The sequence below is a fragment of the Eriocheir sinensis genome, chromosome 26, assembly GCF_024679095.1.
Source record: "Eriocheir sinensis breed Jianghai 21 chromosome 26, ASM2467909v1, whole genome shotgun sequence".
In the NCBI taxonomy this organism is placed as follows: domain Eukaryota; kingdom Metazoa; phylum Arthropoda; class Malacostraca; order Decapoda; family Varunidae; genus Eriocheir; species Eriocheir sinensis.
In genome coordinates this window covers 1362407-1384148 of record NC_066534.1, presented here as the reverse complement: position 1 = coordinate 1384148, position 21742 = coordinate 1362407, and the positions used below count along the sequence as shown (strand labels likewise).

Here is a 21742-nt window from a genome sequence, read left to right as displayed (position 1 = left end):
GTGGCTTTACCATGTAGCAGCAACGGGCCAAATTTGTGGCTTTACCATGTAGCAGCAACGGACCAAATTTGTGGCTTTACCATGTAGCAGCAACGGGCCAAATTTGTGGCTTTACCGCAGTGTTAACGGGCCAAATTTGTGGCTTTACCGTAGCAGCAACGGCCAAATTTGTGGCTTTACCGTAGCAGTAACGGGCCAAATTTGTGGCTTTACCGTGTAGCAGCAACGGGCCAAATTTGTGGCTTTACCGTAGCAGCAACGGCCAAATTTGTGGCTTTACCGTAGCAGCAACGGGCCAAATTTGTGGCTTTACCGTGTAGCAACAGGCCAAATTTGTGGCTTTACCGTAGCAGCGACGGGCCAAATTTGTGGCTTTACCGTGTAGCAGCGACGGCCAAATTTGTGGCTTTACCGTAGCATGACGGGCCAAATTTGTGGCTTTACCGTAGCAGCAGACGGGTAAATTTGTGGCTTTACTGTGTTGCAGCGACGGGCCAAATTTGTGGCTTTACCGTGTAGCAACAACGGGCCAAATTTGTGGCTTTACCGTAGCAGTTAACGGCCAAATTTGTGGCTTTACCGTGTAGCAGCGACGGGTCAAATTTGTGGCTTTACCGTGTAGCAGCGACGGGACAAATCTGTGGCTTTACCGTAGCAGCGACGGGCCAAATTTGTGGCTTTACCGTGTAGCAGCGACGGGCCAAATTTGTGGCTTTAACTAGTAGCAGCGACGGGCCAAATTTGTGGCTTTACCGTGTAGCAGCGACGGGCCAAATTTGTGGCTTTACCGTGTAGCAGCGACGGGTCAAATTTGTGGTTTTACCGTGTAGCTGACGGGTCAAATTTGTGGCTTTACCGTGTAGCAGCGACGGGACAAATCTGTGGCTTTACCGTGTAGCAGCGACAGGCCAAATTTGTGGCTTTACCGTGTAGCAGCGACGGGCCAAATTTGTGGCTTTACCGTGTAGCAGCGACGGGCCAAATTTGTGGCTTTACCGTGTAGCAGCGACGGGCCAAATTTGTGGCTTTACCGTGTAGCAGCGACGGGCCAAATTTGTGGCTTAAACGTGTAGCAGCGACGGGCCAAATTTGTGGCTTTACCGTGTAGCAGTGACGGGCCAAATTTGTGGCTTTACCGTGTAGCAGTGACGGGCCAAATTTGTGCCATGATATAAACCCCCGAAAATAGATGATACATAATCTGATCACAAATGCTTTGATATATATTATGAAATGGTTTGTGTGAGGGTGATTTTTCTCATTTTTCTCTCTTGGAGGGACCATCAAGAAACATGGTCTCCACTGCTACTGGGTTAAAGGTGAGGGCTGTAGTGCCACCATAAGTGAAAGAGGTTGAAAATATGTTTAGCTAGGTGCCAGAAAAAGCCTTGCCAAAAAGTAAGGTTTTGACATTTTCTACTAAGGAAAGGATTTTGGTGAGTCAAAAGAATAGATATGACTTAATTCCAAGCAAATATAGAAAGTGTAGGAATTGGAAGGCTCCCTTGTCTTAACCCTTTCAATACGATGACGCCTACGTAGACGTCATGAAGCCCCAGTAGCATATACGATGACGCCTACGTAGGCGTTATATTTCTATTCTGTTTCTTCTTCTATTGAGTTGTCCCGTACTTTGTGTTGGTTAGTAAGTAAAGACGCCATATGCTGTCCTTGAAATCCTATTGCTCCTCCCACCATCCTTGTTCCCACCAATCACAAAAAATGAGCTACAGTATGCACCGCCTTCTTCCCGCCTTGTGTCTAAAATTAGGAAGTCTCATTGGCTCTCTCTCTCTCTCTCTCTCTCTCTCTCTCTCTCTCTCTCTCTCTCTGACACCGAGGAGCCGACACCATCAGGTCTCGCCAACGTTGCCAGATTGCCGTATTCAACCTCCTATTTTTGCCGATTTGAAACCCAAAAACTGCCTCCTCGACCCCAATAACTGCCTATATAAATAGATATCGGTAAAATAATAATTATTGGTGTCTTTTGGCAATTGCTATGGCTCAGAAATAGGTAAATGCGAGGCTCTGAGTACGATAATCTGGCAACGGTGCATCTCGCCCACCTCTCTCTCTCTCTCTCTCTCTCTCTCTCTCTCTCTCTCTCTCTCTCTCTCTCTCTCTCTCTCCCAGACACCAAGGTGCCAACACCACCACTCCTTGCCTCTCTCTCTCTCTCTCTCTCTCTCTCTCTCTCTCTCTCACACACACACACACACACACACACACACACACACGTACACACATACATTGTCTGTGATGACAAAGCAGTATCTGGCAGCTCTCTGACTGATGATAACAGAGTTGTATTTGCTGATAATTTCTCGACATTCTTCCTCCTCTACACAATCATCTGCTTTCTCTATTTCTTTCCCCCTTGCCCCTTTCTCCCCTTTCTTTATTTCGATTTTTTTTTTTCCGCGTTGACGCAATTTATATTATGCAAAGCAGGTATATGTTGACTCGTCGTGTATGCTGCTTTGCAAGTACGGGATACATGTAATGAGGGCTTTCAGCAGCATAATATACGGAGGCGATAAGCAGATACATGCCGCCTCAGGTTTCCCGTGCGCGGCCATGCACGCCGTATATCAGCCAGGCGGGCTTTTTGAACATCCGGCGCGAAGGGGTTAAGCACTGCTCCTTTTCTGGGTCCAGAGACTGCAAAGGACCAGTGCAGTAAAGAATCCGGAAACAAGTTTGTGACAAAGGTTTTAGTTAATCATGTCTTCAGCGTACTCACCCTCAAGTTGACCCGCCTCATCGGTGTCTGAGCCGCTGTTGTCCTGGTCTGCGGCTGGCTCCTGTGGCAGCGCTGCAGCGGCCACGTGCAGCCGTGCCGTGCTGCCTTCAGCTGTGTGGGGAGTGTGTTGGGCACCAGAGTCCTCGGTCCTAAGAGATTGTAGTAGTAGTCATGAGTGCTGCTTGTTTACCTCGGCATTATTATACTGAATTATGTTCCTTAACCCTTAGAGTACGGGTGGCGATATATTTATCTGGATGGTGTGCACGGGGAAAATTTAGACATTTAAAAGAGGTGGAAATGGTGTCTTTCCAATAAATGCATATTCATCAAGTATATATGGTGGAGTAATAAAACTTCTCTCCTAATAATAATAAAAAAGTTATGACAGCTGAAAATATTGCGCATTTTCTCGTGGCCGTGACGTGTCGCGTGGAAGCACCCCACTCTCTCTCTCTCTCTTTTTCTCTACTTGCCCCTCCCTCCTCTGTCAATGTCAGTACCACAGCAGTCATCAGAGTCACTGTCACTTTGATTCTCCCGTGCTGTACTTCCGCCCGGACAGAGGAACTGCTTGACGCGTCACGAGACATGACAGATGTATTCCCAACAAGAGTGTAAAATGATCTGAGGCCTTCGGTAGGCTGAGACGAATGAGTGTGTACGGATGCCAGATGCCTCCACCATTCTTCTGAGTCAAGAACTGGCGGTGTATTTGAAACGTAGGGAGCGTAGAGTGTGATCATTATATATATGATCCCCGTACGGGTGGGACGTGTGGTAGCGCACTTATATATACAATCGCCATAATGTAAAGGTTATATACAACCACCACTATGGGCTGCTTTCACAGTCACTTTGTTTGTTTTGATCGTTACCAATGGCGGCGATCGACGCATTAGAATTTCCACTTAACCCGGTAGCAGCGACGGGCCAAATTTGTGCCACGATTTAAACCCCCCAAAATAGATAAATAAGCTGATCACAAATGCTTTGATATATATTATGAAATGGTTTGTGTGAGTGATGATTTTTTCTCATTTTTCTCGCTTAGGGAAACCCACTGCTACCGGGTTAAAACTGGCCGATGGGGTAGTGGCAGCTGTGGGGTTAGCCTAGCCCCACACCTTGCCACACACTCTCAACACCTCTCCCTTCCTCTGCAGCCGCCACTACCCCATAGGTCAGTTTCACGTGGAAAACTATAGCGTCGATCGCCACCATTAGTAACGATCAAAACAAACAAAACGACTGTGAAAGTGGCCCTATGTAACAGTCCGTGTATCGCTTATAAAATCTTGAACATGTTTTGTGAGTGTTCTGTACGTCCATGAACCTTTTCTGGCTCCCCTTAATAGTTATTTTTCTCACGTTGAACCAAGCATCCTTGCTCTCTCCATTGCTGCCTTCTCCCTCAACTCCTTCAGTGGCCGATCTTCACCATCTCCAGACACAACCATCCCACACACTAATTCCTCTCTGCAGTGTTCCTTACTCCCATCCAATCCTCTCATTGTAAGACCTTCACTACATGCTTTTTATGTAATAACCTTACAGATAAATTCCTTGCGAGTCTAGTGGTATATGATATGTGCCTACTCATGGGTTTGTATGGGCTGTAAACTGGATGCAAAGCAGGTTTACGCAAGGCACGCAGATATGTCACAAATGCTTCTCAACAGATGAGGTATCAGAAAGAAAACTTATGAAACTCATTGGTGTGCGAGAGGCAGCGTTGCCAAATTATCGTACTCATCGCATTGCATTTTCGTAATTTCTGACCAATGACGACTGCAAAAACAAACAAACAAACATCAATAAATAGGAGTTTTAACGCTAACTTCAATTTTCTGTCGTTATTTGTGTAGGTACGAGAGTTTGAGGCTTAAAAGTAATAAAGACGAAGTGGTGAATACGATAATCTGGCAACGCTGGCGAGAGGCTTAAAGGCCGGGCGACATACTGGCACGTCACAAGTGCGATGAGCAGCTCCACAACAACCTCTACAACACACTGGATGGGAGCACTCATGTGTGTGGTGTCTACAAGGAAATATGTGTCTGGCCTCGTCCCAATGTTTGCAGTTGCACCTCCTGGACTTTGGGCGCCACCGGAACACAAGATTCTGCAGGAGTTTTTGGACTTTGTTGACTGCAAAAACATGCCATGCAGGACAAAGGTGAGTCATTCAGTACTCACCAAGTGCTTTCAGGCTTGGGAGTGAAGGTGGTGGTGTTGACAGTGTCCAGCTCCTCAATGGGCTCATCCTTAACCCAGACATCCTCCTCCTTGACATCCCCTGAAGGACCCCTGTGGATGGAGGAGAGAACACATTATACTCCAACACATGTATCATCAAGGCCCTGGAGAAAAAGTTTTGTTTAGTGGGCGCAACATCTGTGGTCATATGCCGGAGAGAGACAGAAGGGGAAGGAATTATAGGAGAAGGGAACAGTTGGAAAGTTTGGTTTAGTGGGCGCAACATCTGTGGTCATATGCCGGAGAGAGACAGAAGGGGAAGGAATTATAGGAGAAGGGAAAAGTTGGAAAGTTTGGTTTAGTGGGCGCAACATCTGTGGTCATATGCCAGAGAGAGACAGAAGGGGAAGGAATTATAGGAGAAGGGAAAAGTTGGAAAGTTTTGTTTAGTGGGCGCAACATCTGTGGTCATATGCCGGAGAGAGACAGAAGGGGAAGGAATTATAGGAGAAGGGAAAAAGTTGGAAAGTTTAGTTTAGTGGGCACAACATCTGTGGTCATATGCCGGACAGAAGGGGAAGGAATTATAGGACAAGGGAAAAGTTGGAAAGTTTGGTTTAGTGGGCACAACATCTGTGGTCATATGCCGGAGAGAGACAAGAGGGGAAGGAGTTATAGGAGAAGGGAAAAGTTGGAAAGTTTGGTTTAGTGGGCGCAACATCTGTGGTCATATGCCGGAGAGAGACAGAAGGGGAAGGAATTATAGAAGGGAACAGACCCCAGGAGACGGGACACAACCCCCGATTAATACCTGGTACACTGCTGGGTGGACAGGGGCGTAGGGTATCGGAAAAGCCACCCAAATTTTTCCACTCCACCCGGGAATCGAACCCGGGCTCTCTTGGTTGTGAGCCGAGTGTGCTAACCACTGCACCACGAAGCCCCCCGATGGGTACCTGGAGAAACCTGGGGAAGGTAAACTGTGGGAACCCGGATGTTGCCTGGCCATGCACCACTCCAGGCCCAGTGGTGTGGGGGTGAGCAGAGGTGGCGCGGTACTGAAAAATCACTAGTGTGGTTGGGGTAGTGCGGTTCTTTTTCCGGAGTAGTGCAGTTACGGTAGTGCGGTACTTTTTCCGGAGTAGTGCGGTTGGGGTAGTGGGGTTCCATTTCTTTCCCCGTGCGGTACGCGGTGTGCATTACTGCGGTAGAGGTAGTCAAAATAAAAAAAATACTCCAGTGCCTATTCTGGCTATTCAAACAAAGGAAAGGAGCTCATCGTCCAGAACAGCTTGTGATGCATGTTTAAACGTCATCAGGAAGAACAGTGGACGCCAGTTTGCTGCCAGAACAGCTAGAAAGAGAGCAACGGATGCCATTCTGCTGCCAGTGAGACGCTGTTACCATAGCAACGACGAGGCTTAACTGAGAGGTGCACAGAAGCGTTTGATAGAGGGTCCCGGGTGGTGTGGGTGCCCGGGACGTCCCAAGTCACTCTCTCAAATGCACCCCAGAGAAACATTCATCGTCATAGAGCGTGACGTCATCAATGAAACTCGTGTTATATCGAACATATCGCGTTAGTTAACCCTTAAACCACGGAGCCGGATATTTTTCCTTCGCTAGTTAATATTAACATTATAATAAAAAGCGAAAATATAAATCTAATAGTATGTCATCAATGAGAAAAATGTAGTTGATGTATTACAGCAATCCTGAGTGGTACATGAATAATTAGAGCAAATAATAGGCCCTAAAAATTCGCGCGCTTTCCAAAGTGCGGGAAAAATGTGACATGTCGGGTAGAATGAGGTAGAGCGGGTGAAAGCGGTGGACATCTGACCGCGTGGCTTCTCTCTCTCTCTGCATATGTTTGTTTGTTTTCCTCTAAATGTGTTCTTCTCTCTCTCTCTCTCTCTTCTCTCTCTCTCTGCATATGTTTGTTTGTTTTCCTCTAAATGTGTTCTTCTCTCTCTCTCTCTCTCTCTCTCTCTCTCTCTCTCTGCATATGTTTGTTTGTTTTCCTCTCTCTCTCTCTCTCTCTCTCTCTCTCTCTCTCTCTCTCTCTATGCGTATACATGCATTGTGAGAGAGAGAGAGAGAGAGAGAGAGAGAGAGAGAGAGAGAGAGAGAGAGAGAGAGAGAGAGAGAGAGAGAGAGAGAGAGAGAGAGAGAGAGAGAGAGAGAGAGAGAGAGAGAGAGAGAGAGAGAGAGAGAGAGAGAGAGAGAGAGAGAGAGAGGCCTAAAGGTAAGTTTACACTTACGGCGTTTTGCTCACGGCGTGGTCACGGGCGACTGGCGTGACCACGCCACACAATTAAAGGTCCATTTTTGGCATCGCCATGACAGTGTGCGCAACACACCGTGACACAATGGCACGGCGACGTCACGGCGTGGCGCGGCGTGGCACGGCGGGGTGGAGCGGCGAGCCACGGTGAGGGCGCGGCGAGCCACGGTGAGGGCGCGGCGAGCCACGGTGAGGGCGCGGTGGGGTACGCACACACCTGTCACCTCGTGCCAAAGCGTGCCTGCTACATTGAAATATCGTGATAATTAGTGGCATGGGGTATAATATATAGAGGTCACGGGCTGCTACTGTAGGCACTTCTCGACTGACACCCATCATGGACAGAGAGAGAAGACGAGGAACAAGCCTGTTCGTGATAATTACTGCTATGTGGCTGCTCAGCAGAAGGAGACGCAGACGTCTACAGCAACCTGTTGCAAGACCAAGTCGAAGAGTCAGGAGGATGTGGTGTCGGCAATGGCTTTGCAGGAGACAGATGTTTGGAGAGTATGAACAACTGCTACAGGAGTTGCACAGAGAAGACCGCAAGGGCTACAAAAATTACCTAAGGATCGAACCAGGACTGTTTGGAGAGATGGTCGATCGAGTTACTCCAGTACTAGCCAAGACGGAAACAAAAATGAGGTTCCCCCTACCTGTTGGTTTGAAGTTGGCAGTCACCCTGCGATACCTGGCAACGGGAAACTCGTACTCAAGTTTAATGTACAATTTTCGAGTATCAAAAAGCGCCATCTGCCTGTTCATACCGAAAGTGTGCCAGGCCCTGATCGACGCGTATGGTGAATGTCTGAAGTGCCCCAAAACTTTGGATGAGTGGAATAATGTCGCTGAAGGCTTCGCAAGGAAATGGAACTATTTCAACTGTGTGGGTGCACTGGACGGCAAACACGTCGCAATGAAGAAGCCCAACAATACCGGCTCCCTATTTTTCAACTATAAGAAGTTTCACAGCATTGTGTTGATGGCCCTAGCTGATTCAAACTACAAATTCCTGTACGTGGATGTCGGAGCAGAGGGAGGTGCTGGCGATGGAGGAACGTGGCAGAAATGCAACCTGCATGACGCCATCAACAAAAACTACATCACATTCCCTGACGACACACCACTCCCCAATGCTACTACTTCAATCCAGTACCATATTGTAGGGGATGATGCGTTCGCCCTCAAGCCATTCCTGATGAAACCATACTCCCACCAATCACAAGTTTACGAGGAGAGGATCTTCAGCTACAGGTTGTCCCGTGCCTGCCGAGTGGTGGAAAACTCCTTCGGTCTCCTCCAGATGCGCTTCAGAGTGTTTGGTACCACCATGCAACAAAGGCCATCAGTGGTGAAACTCATCACAGTGTGTGGTTGTGTGTTGCACAACCTCATCCTCGACCGCTACTCGTATGCATTTGGCGATGTGGACAGAGAAGATAGCAACTACAACCTGGTACCTGGCATGTGGAGGGATGAAAAAAATCTGATGGTGGGCTTGATGAACAGGAGGGGATCCAACTACACCAACAGAGCAAAGGACATCAGAGATTATCTATCCCATTACTACACATCGCAAGTCGGCCAAGTCTCATGGCAAGATCGGGTGGTGTATCCAAGGGGAAGACCTTCAGTCTAAACAAATTCTGTAAACTTTCATGAATAAATAGTTTTGTTTGTACCTGCTTGTATTATATTTCCATACATGTATCTTTATAGTGATTTATTTGAATGTTATAACCTTGTCACTTTATCTTTATTATATTATTTAAGTTTCAAGTTCTCTACAACTACATTTTCATGCAAGGTAGGTATATAAAATACATGGTACGATTTTTTACATAATTATTCTTATATAGAATTTACATTTGCATAATGATGACATTCACAATTTTAGTATGTAGAGACTAGTCGTCGTCCTCATCACTGTCAAGATTGTCAACTGGTCTGGTCACCTTGGGTGTCTCCAGGACGGACTTGGAGGAAGAGATACTAGCGACGCTGGGAGACTTGACGGAGGGTACCATCATTTCCAGCGAAACAGGAAATGTGAAGGGCGAAGGGTTGGTAGTCACAGTTGCTGCTGCAGGAGCTGGAGCAGGGCTAGGAGGTATTTGCTGTTTTGGTGTTGACAGCACAGTATACACAGGCTGGTACTGCTGCTGTGGTGTCTGATACTGCTGTTGTGGTGGCTGGTATGGCTGCTGTGGTGACTGGTACTGCTGTGGAGGCTGTGCGGGCTGTTGTGGTGACTGGTACTGCTGTGGAGGCTGTGCGGGCTGTTGTGGTGACTGGTGCTGCTGTGGAGGCTGTGCTGGCTGCTGTGGTGGCTGGTAGAGCTGCTGTGGTGGCTGATACTGCTGCTGTGGTGGCTGGTAGTGCTGCTGTGGAGGCTGTGCGGGCTGCTGTGGTGTGGAGTGTCGAGACAGTACCTTCTCACCGTCGATTTTGCCTTCCCCAACCTCATCACCAGGCTCCTCCTCCAACAGTGACACTAACTCCAGGATCTGGGGAAACAGAACTTTGTGATTCCTTCGCGCCACTTTGCGAAGCCTGGAGCAGAGGTACGTGGTAAAGTCCTGAATTTCAGCCTCCACCCCTGTCGTTTCCCTCCTCTCCATGATCTTCTTGGCTTCATTCAGAAGATCCTTGATGGTGGTGTCGTCATCTTCAGGTACACTTGAGTGTGTTGTGGTCTCTGTTCCCGTTCTCTTTCGTTTCACCATTCCCAGGTTCCTTCGTCGGATGATGGAATGGGCCGAATGACCTGACTCAGAAGACGACGACCTGTGTGAAACCGTAGGGGAGAATCGGTCGCTGGATTGTGTAGGTTCGTGGGCTATGTGCCCTCCGAGAAAGCCCCACGTTGCCATTACACGTATAGGGCACACACACACACACACACACAAACACACACACACACGGAGTGTTTGGATGAGTGAAGGAAGGGCGGGATGGAGTGTGTGTGTGTGTGTGTGTGTGTGTGTGTGTGTGTGTGTGTGTGTGTGTTCACACTTACAGGCCTATCGTATCTTCCTGCCAGCTCGCCTTTCTTCTCTCTCTCTCTCTCTCTCTCTCTCTCTCTCTCTCTCTCTCTCTCTCTCTCTCTCTCTCTCTCTCTCAATCAGGTAATGAACTATAATGATGTAAAAAAAATCTGATTTACACCATGAACCAAGACAACCGGGGCTTTCCGCACACACACACACACACACACACACACCTGTGTGCAAAGAAGCTTACTGTTACGTATTATATTCAAGTTATAATTCAAAATTTATAATATAGTCTGCCTTGACAACCTCCATTTTCCCTTCCACTACCACGTTTTCTATTATGTTATGGTAGATTACTACCCAGCGGGTCAGGAGAGTTTCCAGGCGCCTCCTACATTTCCACAAACACTTGAATGAGGGCCTTACCATGGAATTTCAGGCTCTGGTGAAGGTATGACTGAGTTGCCAGCGATCACGAGAACACATTCAAAAGGAAGCTCGCCAGGAAAACTCAATACATACGGCAGGAAAATTCATGATTATATAAGCGATCACAGCGTCACGGGATCGGAGAGACTTGATTAAATAAGCGATTGCAGCGGTTTAAGGGTTAAACACAGGGGGGGCATGGAGCCTTGCAGTTTGAAGCCACTAAACTGTCAGTCGGCCATATTGTTCAAGCCTGAGAGGAGCGGCCACATGGATGTACCTCCATGAGCGGCCGGCCAGACCACGTGTCCGCGTGTGACATTTCACGAGGGTTCGTGTGGCAGCCTGGCAGTACATGCTGGCCGCTTACAATTTTCTAACTTGTATACGTAAAGGAGACCGCACATCTTGGTGATGAATTGTCCTCACTGCATTGCTGGGTGATCAAGAATACATTACCGCGCTTCTTGGATGTCATGTACAGTATTTTCTTACCTGTTACAGTATATTTACACTAATAAATTACAATTTTTTTTTTTTTCATACGCTTGCAGTTTCAAGTGCCAGAAAACAGTAAGAAGAGAAAATAAAAACATTACGGTACTCCATGGATGCAGTACTCTAACTCTAAGGCCAAGCGCCCTCCATGTTAGGCGCGCTCCACCCTCGTATTCGTACCTCACGGCTTGAACAATATGGCGGCCGATTTGAGAACTGAGGCCACGAAAACTGCCTTCACTCACCAGTACAGCGCGCTTGGCACTGTGGGCCTCTCCACCCTTATTACCTCCATGGTTAAACGTATCTCCTTAAATATCAATTTGTGTTAAATCAAAAGTGCGTTACTTAAACTCATGTTAATCGAGAGGTGACTGTATGTGTCTGGCCTCGTCCCAATGTTTGCATGATGCAGAAAGTATTTGCACCTCTTGGACTTTGGGCGCCACCGGAACACAAGATTCTGCAAGAGTTCTTGGACAAAGGTGAGTCATTTAGTACTCACCAAGTGCTTTCAGGCTTGGGAGTGAAGGTGGTGGTGTTGACAGTGTCCAGCTCCTCAATGGGCTCATCCTTAACCCAGACATCCTCCTCCTTGACATCCCCTGAAGGACCCCTGTGGAAGGAGGAGAGAACACATTATACTCCAACACATGTATCATCAAGGGCCTGGAGAAAAAGCTTGGTTTAGTGGGTGCAACATCTGTGGTCATATGCCGGAGAGAGAGACAGAAGGGGAAGGAATTATAGGAGAAGGGAAAAGTTGGAAAGTTTGGTTTAGTGGGCGCAACATCTGTGGTCATATGCCGGAGAGAGACAGAAGGGGAAGGAATTATAGGAGAAGGGAAAAGTTGGAAAGTTTGGTTTAGCGGGCGCAACATCTGTGGTCATATGCCGGAGAGAGACAGAAGGGGAAGGAATTATAGGAGAAGGGAAAAGTTGGAAAGTTTGGTTATTCGGCGCAACATCTGTGGTCATATGCCGGAAAGAGACAGAAGGGGAAGGAATTATAGGAGAAGGGAAAAGTTGGAAAGTTTTCTTTAGTCGGCGCAACATCTGTGGTCATATGCCGGAGAGAGACAGGAGGGGAAGGAATTATAGAAGGGAAAAGTTGGAAAGTTTTGTTTAGTCGGCGCAACATCTGTGGTCATATGCCGGAGAGAGACAGAAGGGGAAGGAATTATAGAAGGGAAGAGTTGGAAAGTTTGGTTTAGTGGGCGCAACATCTGTGGTCATATGCCGGAGAGAGACAGAAGGGGAAGGAATTATAGGAAAGAGAAAAGTTGGAAAGTTTGGTTTAGTGGGTGCAACATCTGTGGTCATATGCCGAAGAGAGACAGAAGGGGAAGGAATTACAGGAAATCCCCTATATACGAAAGGGTTAGGGACTGAAAAAACCTTTCGTTTATCGATTTTTCGTATATCGAAGCCATTTCCCCCATAGGATTGTTAATAAATAGGGGGGTTATGGAAAAGCGCAAGAAAAAAAAAAAAAAAGTTAAATATAACTATGCTTAAAAGCAATTTACTACTCACAATACAATGAAACGCAAGGCTCATAAATAATTAAAAACAATTACCATTTCCTGTTCCTTTACTGTTATAGAAATGCATTACATATGTTAGGACAATCCCCTCTAACTCGTCACTACAACTCATCACTTAACATTGCCAATGTTTACTTCCCAAGCTGTGAAAGGCCAGTTTCGACTCTCGTGTTCAAACACGTGCCAAACAGTACACCACCGCACCACTCCAAGCCCCCCAACCCCTCCATCACCCTCACGCTTCTCACGCTGGCTGGGATGTGTTTCGGATTCGAGTCAAGCAAGGGGTTCACAAACTGGCAACGCTAAGTGATGAGCGTTGAAGTGGAGGGGACTGACATGGACACTTGCTGCCTAATCACTGCGCGAAAAGCGTGAGGCTGTTGACGGCGCTGGAGACCGATATAGACATCGGGTACTAAACAGTGGGCGGAAACTGTCGATTTTTTCAGATATGCGGCATGTCTTTCGTGAACCGAAAATTGTCCTATATTTTTCACTTTCGTATATCCGAATTTTCGTACATCGAGCTTTCGTATATCGGGGATTTCCTGTATAGGAGAAGGGAAAAGTTGGAAAGTTTGGTTTGGTGGGCGCAACATCTGTGGTCATATGCCGGAGAGAGACAGAAGGGGAAGGAATTATAGGAGAAGGGAACAGTTGGAAAGTTTGGTTTAGTGGGTGCAACATCTGTGGTCATATGCCGAAGAGAGACAGAAGGGGAAGGAATTATAGGAGAAGGGAAAAGTTGGAAAGTTTTGTTTAGCGGGCGCAACATCTGTGGTCATATGCCGGAGAGAGACAGAAGGGGAAGGAATTATAGAAGGGAAAAGTTGGAAAGTTTTGTTTAGTCAGCACAACATCTGTGGTCATATACCGGAGAGAGACAGCAGGGGAAGGAATTATAGAAGGGAAAAGTTGGAAAGTTTTGTTTAGTCAGCGCAACATCTGTGGTCATATGCTGGAGAGAGACAGAAAGGGAAGGAATTATAGGAGAAGGGAACAGTTGGAAAGTTTGGTTTAGTGGGTGCAACATCTGTGGTCATATGCCGGAGAGAGACAGAAGGGGAAGAAATTATAGGAGAAGGGAACAGACCCCAGGAGACGGGACAAAACCCCCGATTAATACCTGGTACCCATTCACTGCTGGGTGGACAGAGGCATAAGGTATCGGAAAAGCCGCCCAAATTTTTCCACTCCCCCCGGGGATCGAACCCAGGCTCTCTCGGTTGTGAGCCAAGTGTGCTAACCACTGCACCGAGTTACCTGTACCCTGAATTTGTCAAATAACTCCAACATCTGGTAAATGAAAGGTCAGACAAGACTGCTCACCTGACCCTATCCACCCCTGCTGAGGAGGAGGAAGGGAGGTGGCTGGATGACCCCTGCTGGTCCACTGGTTCTTCCTTCACTTCCATCTTCAGAAATTCAGTGGAGTCCTTCATTAGGCAGCTGTTCCTGTGTGCTGGCCTGCAGAAAAGGAAGGCAGATGATGACTAAGTGGCTCTACATCAAAGGTGGGAGCAAGATAAAAAATAATTGATACACTTCTCGGACAACCTTAGGGAAGAGTGTGATGACAGAAATAACCACAGGAGCAATAATTATAAGAGGGTGATGATGCACATAAGGAACAGGAAGGGAGTCATGGACAGCTGATTCAAATTCTGAGAAAGTATAAAAGATTGGCTCAGAAAGGCTGGTGGTTACATACTTCATCCTAAAAAGTGAAGATCTACCATCCTCTGTATTCCACTTGCTCTTGTAGGGGAAGGGTGAATGGGCAATCATACTTATAAGGAGGACAATGAGAAGGAAGGAAGGAAGGAGAAAGAAGTGGAGGATTATAAAGAGGAGAAGGAAGAGAAGAAGAAATAGCAAGAGGAGGTGGAGAAGGAAAAAGGGAAGGAGGAGGAAGAATGGTTACCTTTTTGCTTTTAAGAAGAGGAGGAGGAGGAGGAGGAAAAAAAAAGAAATGAAAACGGAGAAGGAAAAAAAAAAACAATACAAAATAAGGAAGGAAGAAGAGGTGGAGAAGGAAAAAGGGAAGGAGGAGGAAGAAGAATGGTTACTTTTTTGCTTTTAAGAAGAGGAGGAGGAGGAGGAGGAAAAAAAAAAGAAATGAAAACGGAGAAGGAAAAAAACAACAATACAAAATAAGGAAGGAAGAAAAGGAGGAGAAGGAAAAAGGGAAGGAAGAGGAAGAAGAATGGTTACTTTTTTGCTTTTAAGAAGAAGAGGAGGAGGAGGAGGAGGAGGAGAAGGAGGAGGAGAAAAAAAGAAATGAAAACTGAAGGAAAAAAAAAAACAATACAAAATAAGGAAGGAAGAAGAGGTGGAGAAGGAAAAAGGGAAGGAGGAGGAAGAAGAATGGTTACCTTTTTGCTTTTAAGAAGAGGAGGAGGAGGAGGAGGAGGAGGAGAAAAAAAGAAATGAAAACAGAAGGAAAAAAAAAAACAATACAAAATAAGGAAGGAAGAAGAGGTGGAGAAGGAAAAAGGGAAGGAGGAGGAAGAAGAATGGTTACCTTTTTGCCTAAGAAGGGGAGGAGGAGGAGGAAAAAAAAATGAAAATGGAGAAGGAAAAAAAAAACAATACAAAATAAGGAAGGAAGAAGAGGAGGAGAAGGAAAAAGGGAAGGAGGAGGAAGAATGGTTACTTTTTTGCTTTTAAGAGGAGGAGGAGGAGGAGGAGGAGGAAAAAAAAAAGAAATGAAAACAAGGAAAAAAAAAACAATACAAAATAAGGAAGGAAGAAGAGGTGGAGAAGGAAGAAGAGGTGGAGAAGGAAGAAGAATGGTTACTTTTTTGCTTTTAAGAAGAGGAGGAGGAGGAGGAGGAGGAGGAGGAAAAAAAAAGAAATGAAAACGGAGGAGAAGGAAAAAAGCAACAATACAAAATAAGGAAGGAAGAAGAAAAAGAAAAAGCGTTCTTGATTACAAACAAAAGAAATAAAACGAATGAAGATGGGAATTAAGGAAGAAAAAAACAGTTGGGTGAGTGTTTCCGAGTATGATAATAAGTAGTTGTGTATCCAGTTGGCACGGGTATACCCGAATCATTTTTACGATAAAAAAAAGTGTGAAGGAAAGTAGTCACATGTTCTGTTATGTTAGATCAATCAGCGTGAATTTTCCGAGTGTTACAGTGAGTAAAAATTGCTGATCAGTAACCATGACCCATATACTAAACCTAGTTCTATATATTTTCTACGGGTTTTTTTTGCGGGTTTGAGTCATGGCCACAAAACGAACGCGACCAATTCCTGATATGACATGTGTAAGATACTGAACTCCAGTGTGATGTCTCCGTCAACAGACATCACACTGGAATCAATCGCTGGTGCTGGGAACTCCTCAGTGAGTGTGTGTGATGTCCCCCTCCCCCTCCATAAGAATAACTGGTAAGTCAAAGTCAGATTTTTTTATTTTGTTATTATAAAACAAAGCTAGTAGTAGACCAGATCACTTGTTTTTGTACCAGGGTACCATTTAGAATCAATAGAACGTGTCTTTATATTTTATTTTTTCCTACAGTGAGGCCAATTGGAATCACCCATTTCTATTCATTCCAGGCACCAGGATTGCTGTGCAGCCCAGGGTTGAGAGGCAGACTGGGGCATCTAGCATCATTCTAGTTTAGTGTGGGCACATTTTTTTTCTTAATTTCATTTTTTTTTAATGAAAAAAAATCTCAATTTTTTTTTTGTCAATGATCTAAAAGTCAGATTTTTTTATTTTGTTAGTATAAAACATAGCCAGCATTACTCTGGAAAACTTATTTTTGTACCACAATTTCATTTATAATCAATAAAACATGTCTTTATATTTTATTTTTATTTTTTCCTACAGTGATTCTAATTGGCACACGTATACCTGGAACATTAAAATTTTAGGGAATACCTTTCTAGGGTTAATAGGACAGATTGGAATGGAGTTAGTGGTACTATAGTCTGTTCAAACCAGGTGTTCCAGTGGCGCCTAGGCAGCACTTGTAATGCCACACCTGACTGGCTGGAAAGTTTGGCTTAGTGGGCAACTTAGCCATCCTGGCAGCGCTGCCTTCCACATTGTCAGCGAGTGAGCCGTGTCATACACTCACACTCTCTCTTACTCTCTACCACAGTTTCTATTGCTCTCTAATTCACACTTGAAACAAGATATGAAACGGTAATTGTGGAGATTGACTCCACCCCTCCAAAATACAACATTACACGTCCATGTTATATAGTTAAGGGACGCATATTTAAACTACTCCAACCGAATTTTAAATAACCTGACCTCTAACGGCGGGCTTCGCCCCCATCGACCCCCCCAGCGTGGTAACACTACACTGTGACTGCAGCAGAAAATGCATAACTGGCAACTTGGGCCCGCGGGTAACAGCTGAGCCTGGCCGGACCCGGATTCCGTAGGAGTGCCCAGGGGTGTTTCTACAGGGGCACTAATTTTATATGGATTTTCGAATAGTACAGAGGTCCTGGGTCCCTAACACCCATACTATTTGAGGGACGACTGTTTACATTCTACTGGCGTGTTGGCACTTCTGGGGTTGCCTTCTCGTGGAGCCCGTCTAGGTAAGACCACGGGACAACTCACCCTCACAGTGGCTGGAGGACTTCCTAACTAACAGGGAAATGAGGACAATAATCAAGGACAAGGTTTCCAACGGGTGCCCAGTGAGGAGTGGGGTCCCACAAGGTTCAGTGCTGGCACCAATAATGTTTGCTGTTTACATAAATGATATGGTGGACGGAGTGACCAGCTATGTGAGTTTGTTTGCAGATGATGCAAAGCTATTGAGACGAGTCAATGATGTGAAAGACTGAGGCATTGCAGAGGGACCTGGACAAAATATGGGAGTGGAGTGGTACATGGCAGATGGAATTCAACCTTGGGAAATGTAAAAAAATAGTTTGGTAGGAGTGGTAGAAGATGAATATGATTATAAGATGGGAAGTGAGATAATATGCAGAGGAGTGGAAGAAAAAGATTTGGGAGTGACCATCTCAGAGAACATGTCACCGGACAAACACATCGACAGGATAACGGGACAAACTATGAATTTGCTGAGGAACATAAGGACGGCATTTGTGTATTTGGACAAAGAGATGATGAAGAAAATAATAGTTACAATGATAAGGCCAAGGTTGGAGTATGTAGCAGTGGTCTGGTCTCCTCACGAAAAGAAGAACATAAGAAAGCTGGAAAGAGTACAGAGAGCGGCAACTAAGATGGTACCGGAACTTAGGGATTGGACTCACAACCCTGGAGAGAAGAAGAGAAAGAGGAGACCTGATAGTGGTGTACAGAGTGGCGAGCAGGGTGGAGAATCTGGACAGAGAGGACCTGTGTGTGTGGAGCGAGAGAGAAACGAGAGGACATGGAAAGAAATTGAGGGCGACCACGTATAGGCGAGATGTGAAAAAGTTTAGCTTCACAAACAGAAGCATTGAGCTATGGGATGGACTGGAGGAGGAAGTGGTTTGTGCAAGAAACATTCATGATTTTAAGGAAAAGTTGGATAAGAGAGGATATGGAGACGGGACAGCGTGAGCGTAGCTCTTTTCCCGTATGTAACAACTAGGTAAATACACACAATGGGGCAGGTCACTGCCACAGGGGACAGACGTGGCCACCACCATGGGACAACTCTCACACACACACACACACACACACACACACACACACACACCAGGGCAGGTCACTGCCACAGGGGACGGACATGGCCACCACCACGGGACAACTCACACACACACACACACACACACACACACACACACACACCAGGGCAGGTCACTGCCACAGGGGACGGACATGGCCACCACCACGGGACAACTCTCACACACACACACACACACACACACACCGGGGCAGGTCACTGCCACAGGGGACAGACGTGGCCACCACCATGGGACAACTCTCACACACACACACACACACACACCAGGGCAGGTCACTGCCACAGGGGACGGACATGGCCACCACCACGGGACAACTCGCCACACAAACACACCGGGGCAGGTCACTGCCACAGGGGACGGACATGGCCACCACCACGGGACAACTCGCCACACAAACACACACACACACACTGGGGCAGGTCACTGCCACAGGGGACAGACGTGGCCACCACCACATAAGAACATAAGGAAACTGCAAGAGACCGGGTGGCCTACACAGGGCAGCTCCAGAATCCCCCCCACTACTCATGGTGGGTGAGGAGTAGTTACAGGGGTTACAGGTAAAGGCTTGATCCTCATTATACCAACGGTACTAGGCACGCATCCAGTACCCCGTCACCTTACTGCACCCACACCTCACTGCCACCTGTCATCCTCGTCCATGTAGCTATCCAGTCTACTCTTAAAACAAGCTATCGTCCCTGCACTAACTATGTGATTGCTGAGTCTATTCCATTCCCCCACCACCCTATTACTAAACCAATGCTTGCCTATATCTCTCCTAAATCTATACTTTTCTAATTTAAATCCATTACTGCAAGTTCTATCCTGCTGGCTAATTCTCAGTACTTTACTTATATTGCCTTTGTTGTAGGCGGTGGCCGAAGTGATAGCGTACTGGACCCACATTCGCCGCGTGATGGACGACGCGGGTTCGAATCCTCACACTACCACTCGGATTTTTCGGTCACCGCCGAGTGGCTTAAAACTACCCACATGCTGTCCTGAAGACCACCCATCAACCCGGACTCTAGAGGAAGCCGTCCAAGCGAATCAAGTACGAGTTCCGGGGGGCAGCATGAGCCAATGCAAGATGGCGCCACTATAAACATTCGCCTGCGCCAGAACGGGCTGGGCCGACCATCAGGCCCCACCTGGAAGAAGCCTTGGGCCGACCATCAGGCCCCACCGGGAAGATGCCTACCGGCGCAATAGGCAACAACGTTAAAAAAATAAAAAAAAATAAAAAAAAAAAAAAAAAAAAACTTGACCCATTTGAATACTTCTATCAGATCTCCCCGCACTCTTCGTCTCTCTAGTGAATGTAAGTTTAGATGTTCCAGCCTATTTTGATATCAGAGCTGGGCGCGTTACTGGATATCGGGTAGTCCGGTACCGCTCCTCCGCACCTCGAAACACATATAGTCCGTACCTGTACTTCCGCGCCTAAAAAATTTTCACTCGTTTCGGTACCGCACCTCCGCACCTCCGGTACCGTACCCAAAACTATTAAAGCGCGCCTGAAAAATCTAGTCCGTACCTTAAAAAAAAGAAATACAAGGCAAGGTCATCAGTTACTCATGCAAGAGCGTACGTCATCAGTGACGTCACCGTCATACCTTGTGCTTTTAAATTTAAATCTTGTCTAAATTTAAATTATCATGTTTTAAATCTGTGAGACTGTTGCCATACCTTCACCATACGCCAGTTCACTGCTCTGATAATGATAGCTATGAAGTCCTTTTTCTTCCAATATAAAGGTTGATACGCAGTAATTAAAAGTGGTAATCTAAGCGACATTATTTTAATAATGTGACCGTTTCTTTCATTCCCAGTTTTGTACAATATGGCAACAGGACACGTGTGTCTCGACGTAAGGAAACCAACACCTTGGGTTCTTGCTATCCGTGCACGTGGTGTTGTCATTGATGACGCACTTCCTTTAAGACGGACGACAAACGGTATATTTTGAACCGGGCCGTAAATCTGAATGAGTGACGTCACTCAAGTGGCGGGAAAACATGCCCTGCAGCACAGACCGCGTAAACGACCGGAAGTATTACTGCAGAGCGCGGACTGTTTGTCGTTTTCATTTTTTTTATCCTTGAAAACCTCAGGTGCGGAGGTACGGACTTAAAATACTGCCGTTCCGCACCTGTTACTTCCGCACTTTTGAAAAACTTTCCGCACTTCGGACCTCCGCACCTCGTTTAAAGGTCCGCAGGTCCGGAGGAGCGGAGGTGCGGACAGAGGTACGGAAGTGCCCAGCTCTGTTTGATATGGGAGGTTCCTCAGCCCCTGAATCATCTTGGTCATCCTCCTCTGAACTGATTCTAGCAAGTTGATGTCCATTCTGTAGTGTGGGCACCAAAACTGGACAGCATAATCTAAGTGTGGCCTAACTAACGCTAAATAGAGTCTGCTGCACTCCTGTTGGTTACCGTCCTATTAATAAAGCCCTGTTAGCCCTATTCCTCGCACTAATACATTGCTTCCTTAGTTTTAGGTCAGAGTTCACTAACACTCCCAAATCCCTTTCACACTCAGACCTGCCTATCGCTGAAGAGTCTAAACTATACCCGTGTAATGGGTTGTATGTTCCTACACTAAGTACGCTACACTTGGTGATGTTAAAATTCATCTGCCATTTCTCTGACCAAGTTGACAGTTTGTTGAGATCCTTCTGCAGTGCTCTAGCATCCTCCCCTGTCCTAATAGTGCGTCCTATTTTGGTGTCATCTGCAAATTTACCTATGTCACTAGTTATCCCATTGTCTATGTCATTGATGTAGATAATGAATAGAAGCAGGCCTAAAACTGAACCTTGAGGAACCCCTCTGGTAACATTACCCCATTCGGATTTTTTACCGTTAATGGTAATCCTCTGTTTCCTGTCGCTAATCCACGCCTTAATCCAATCAAATACCTTCCCTCTTATCCCATGAGCCCTGACTTTATTTAAGTCTCTGGTGAGGGACCTTATCGAAGGCCTTACTAAAATCAAGATAAACCACATCATAGCTCTCATCATTGTCAGCTGCCTCGTATACTCTATTGTAAAAGGATATAAGATTAGTGAGGCACGACTTTCCTTTAGTAAACCCATGCTGTGAGTCATGAATTAAACTGTCTGTCTATATGGTCCCTAATACTATCAGTTATTATTGACTCAATCATTTTACCTATAACTGACGTCAAACTAATCGGCCTATAGTTCTCCATAGAAGATTTGTCTCCCTTCTTAAATACTGGAATAACGTGTGCCTGCCTCCATGAACCAGGCACCACCCCTGTGTCTAGTGACTTCCTAAATACTTCTGTTAACTGCCCACTTATTTCAGTTTCGCATTCCTTTATT

The 21742-nt window shown here is 46.2% G+C and overlaps 1 protein-coding gene across 3 annotated transcripts in view; it reads right to left on the bottom strand.

Moving 5' to 3' along the window:
* The window catches only part of LOC127003683 (H/ACA ribonucleoprotein complex subunit DKC1-like), an 84684-nt gene that overhangs the window by 61546 nt on the left and 1396 nt on the right, over positions 1-21742 (bottom strand). Inside the window, exons 2-5 of one of the 3 annotated variants that reach the window (XM_050870605.1) lie at positions 14035-14172; positions 11661-11771; positions 4946-5056; positions 2747-2895 (exon numbers count right to left, since the gene is read on the bottom strand). In XM_050870605.1, the coding sequence (XP_050726562.1) occupies positions 2747-2895; positions 4946-5056; positions 11661-11771; positions 14035-14147 (484 nt within the window). In that variant the 5' untranslated portion in view covers positions 14148-14172. The remainder of the gene's footprint in view (positions 1-2746; positions 2896-4945; positions 5057-11660; positions 11772-14034; positions 14173-21742) is intronic. The other 2 variants (XM_050870608.1, XM_050870606.1) reach the window with 2 other exon arrangements.